The sequence below is a fragment of the Emiliania huxleyi genome (genome assembly GCF_000372725.1).
Source record: "Emiliania huxleyi CCMP1516 unplaced genomic scaffold EMIHUscaffold_2919, whole genome shotgun sequence".
Taxonomy (NCBI): Eukaryota; Haptophyta; order Isochrysidales; family Noelaerhabdaceae; genus Emiliania; species Emiliania huxleyi.
This window is the reverse complement of record NW_005199837.1, coordinates 1-2189: the sequence shown is the minus strand read 5'-3', so window position 1 is coordinate 2189 and position 2189 is coordinate 1. Positions and strand designations below refer to the sequence as shown.

General features: G+C 67.9%; 1 protein-coding gene across 1 annotated transcript; it reads left to right on the top strand.

Moving 5' to 3' along the window:
• Positions 1–1715: 1715 nt before the first annotated feature.
• On the top strand, positions 1716–2102 carry EMIHUDRAFT_254961 (hypothetical protein; the record flags this gene model as incomplete). Its single annotated transcript, XM_005775837.1, has 2 exons — positions 1716–2016; positions 2071–2102. The coding sequence occupies 2 exons, from the start codon at positions 1716–1718 to the stop codon at positions 2100–2102; spliced, it is 333 nt and encodes a 110-aa protein (XP_005775894.1).
• Between the last annotated feature and the right edge of the window lie 87 nt (positions 2103–2189).

Below are 2189 nucleotides of genomic sequence, written 5' to 3'. Positions count from 1 at the left end.
CAGGCACAACTCAGAATGATGGGCTTGCCCATCCCGGAGTGGTTCGATCCCACGCAAATCCGAGACGGTGACGGGAGGCGTCGAGTGATCTCAGGCCCAGTGAGGTAGTGCATCTGACTATCCCGGATCCTGCTGAACAAGCTCCTCTTGTAGCTCGATCGGTCACACCGCCATCGCCGCCGACGTCTCCCAGGGAGATGATGGAGAGGGGGGACGACACTGCTCGATCTACCCTCTGTGGGGTCCCTCAGCAGCGTGCACCTCGATCCTGTACCGTATTTGTTAGGACCCCTCCCAAGGAACACACCAGTGAGGGAGGGCGAGACGATCGAGGGGTCCCGTACCATGCGGAACCGACCCTATCCAGTGCTTGCTCAAGTGCTCAAGGAGGTGGTGTTGCACAGCATGGAGCTCGGCGAGCGTTTAGCGAGCCCCTCAGCTAGTAAAGATATAAGGGCCTCGCGTTGTCCGCCGTTTATCCCCGTGACCTGCGCAATTCGTGATACCGAGGAGTCTCGAGCTTCAGCTGGTCCTACCATCATGCCGCTCTCGGAACCGCAGCGGCGCGAGCGCCGCGCCGCGCAGCGCGCTGCCGAGGCTCAGGACGCGGCTCGCGGGCAGCGCAACCGCCCGGCGCCGAGCCGGTGCTAGGCCGCCTCCGCTGCGCCTGCTTCCTTGCGCGCCGCTGGACGTCGGCCGAGAAGACCGCTTCCCTCTGGGGACCCGACTCCGCGAAGATCGCGCGCGCGTCGTGAGTGGCGGCGCGCGCGCGATCTCCGTTCCCGGCCACGCCGGTCGCAGTGGCATGGGCTCCCAGGCTCAAAAGCGCTCCCGTCAACAGCGAGCGAGCGCCGCCGCTGCTCCTCCTCCCGCCGCCGCTCCGCTCACCGAGACAAACTCGGTGCCGCCGTTCTCGCCGCCGCCGCCACCGCCGCCGCCTCGCCCCTCGCCTCCGTCACCGCCGCCCTCCATCTCGCGGCGGCGTCCCTCTGATGGCGCGGGCGCCTCGCTCACCGGCGCCTCGCCGCCCCCCCCCCCCTTCTCGCGCCGCTCCGCTCGAGCGTGGCCGCCGCCTCCCCTGTCAATCCCGCCGCCTCCCCTGTCATCCCGCCGCCCGCACCACCGCCGCCACCGCCTCGCGCCTCGCCGCCGCCGCCACCGACCGCCCTCTCCCCTACGCCGCTGACGGCGCGGTGCAGGGGGCGAGCCCCCGCTGCGCAGCCTCACCGTAGTGCACTGCGCTCTCCGCGCCCCTGACGATTAGTGAGGAGGTGGTGTTGCACAGCATGGAGCTCGGCGAGCGTTTAGCGAGCCCCTCAGCTAGTAGAGGGAAGAAGGGAGGGCCGAGGGGCGTTTCGTTCTAAATTGATGAGAGGACTAGCACTCACCGCCCGCACACTGCCGCCCATCCCTCCAAACGGGCTTCTTGGGTGGAAAGAGATCCCACCGGCGGGTTCCCCGGTTACTCAAAACGGTCTGGTGAATGAGCGGCCGGCGGCGAGGGCGGTTTTCCGGCTTGGGTGCTCGCGGCTCCATACCTCGCCCTCGGGCCAGGCCCGATGATGTTGCTGTCCGTGCTTTCCGGCTGGCACGCTGCGGCGTTGTCGACAAGGAGTCGCACGACCCTGCTGAGCGGTGTCGTGCAGCAGCAGGAGCAGCAGCAGCAGCAACAACAGCAGCAACGACAACAGCAAACCGACTCAGAGACTGGACGCATGCTCTCACAGTCAGACACGCCGCTCATCGACGCGATACAGCGGGCCTCCCAGTCCGTCCGCGCGCCCTTCTTCTTCCCTGGCCACAAGATGGGCGAGGGCGCGCCGGCGCCGCTGCGAGAGGCGGTCCTGGGCGGTGCCGCCGGCCGAACAGCTCCGCTGCGGTCCGACTTGCCGGAGCTTCCGGAGCTGGACAACCTCTTCTCGGCGGAGGGCCCGATCCACGAGGCACAGCAGCTGGCGAGCGAGGCCTTTGGCGCCCGTAGCACCCACTTCCTCATCAACGGCTCCACGGGCGGAGGTTTTGCGGTGCACCCAGGACTTGTCCATGACGTGTCCGAGACATGTCCGATAGGCTCCACGGGCGGCATCCTCGCGGCGGCATGACCCTCGTCTCGCGGCCCTCAAGCGGTGTCCAGGGCGCGTCCACGAATGCCCCTTCATGTCTGGTAGGTCATCGCGTGCGTCCAGCAC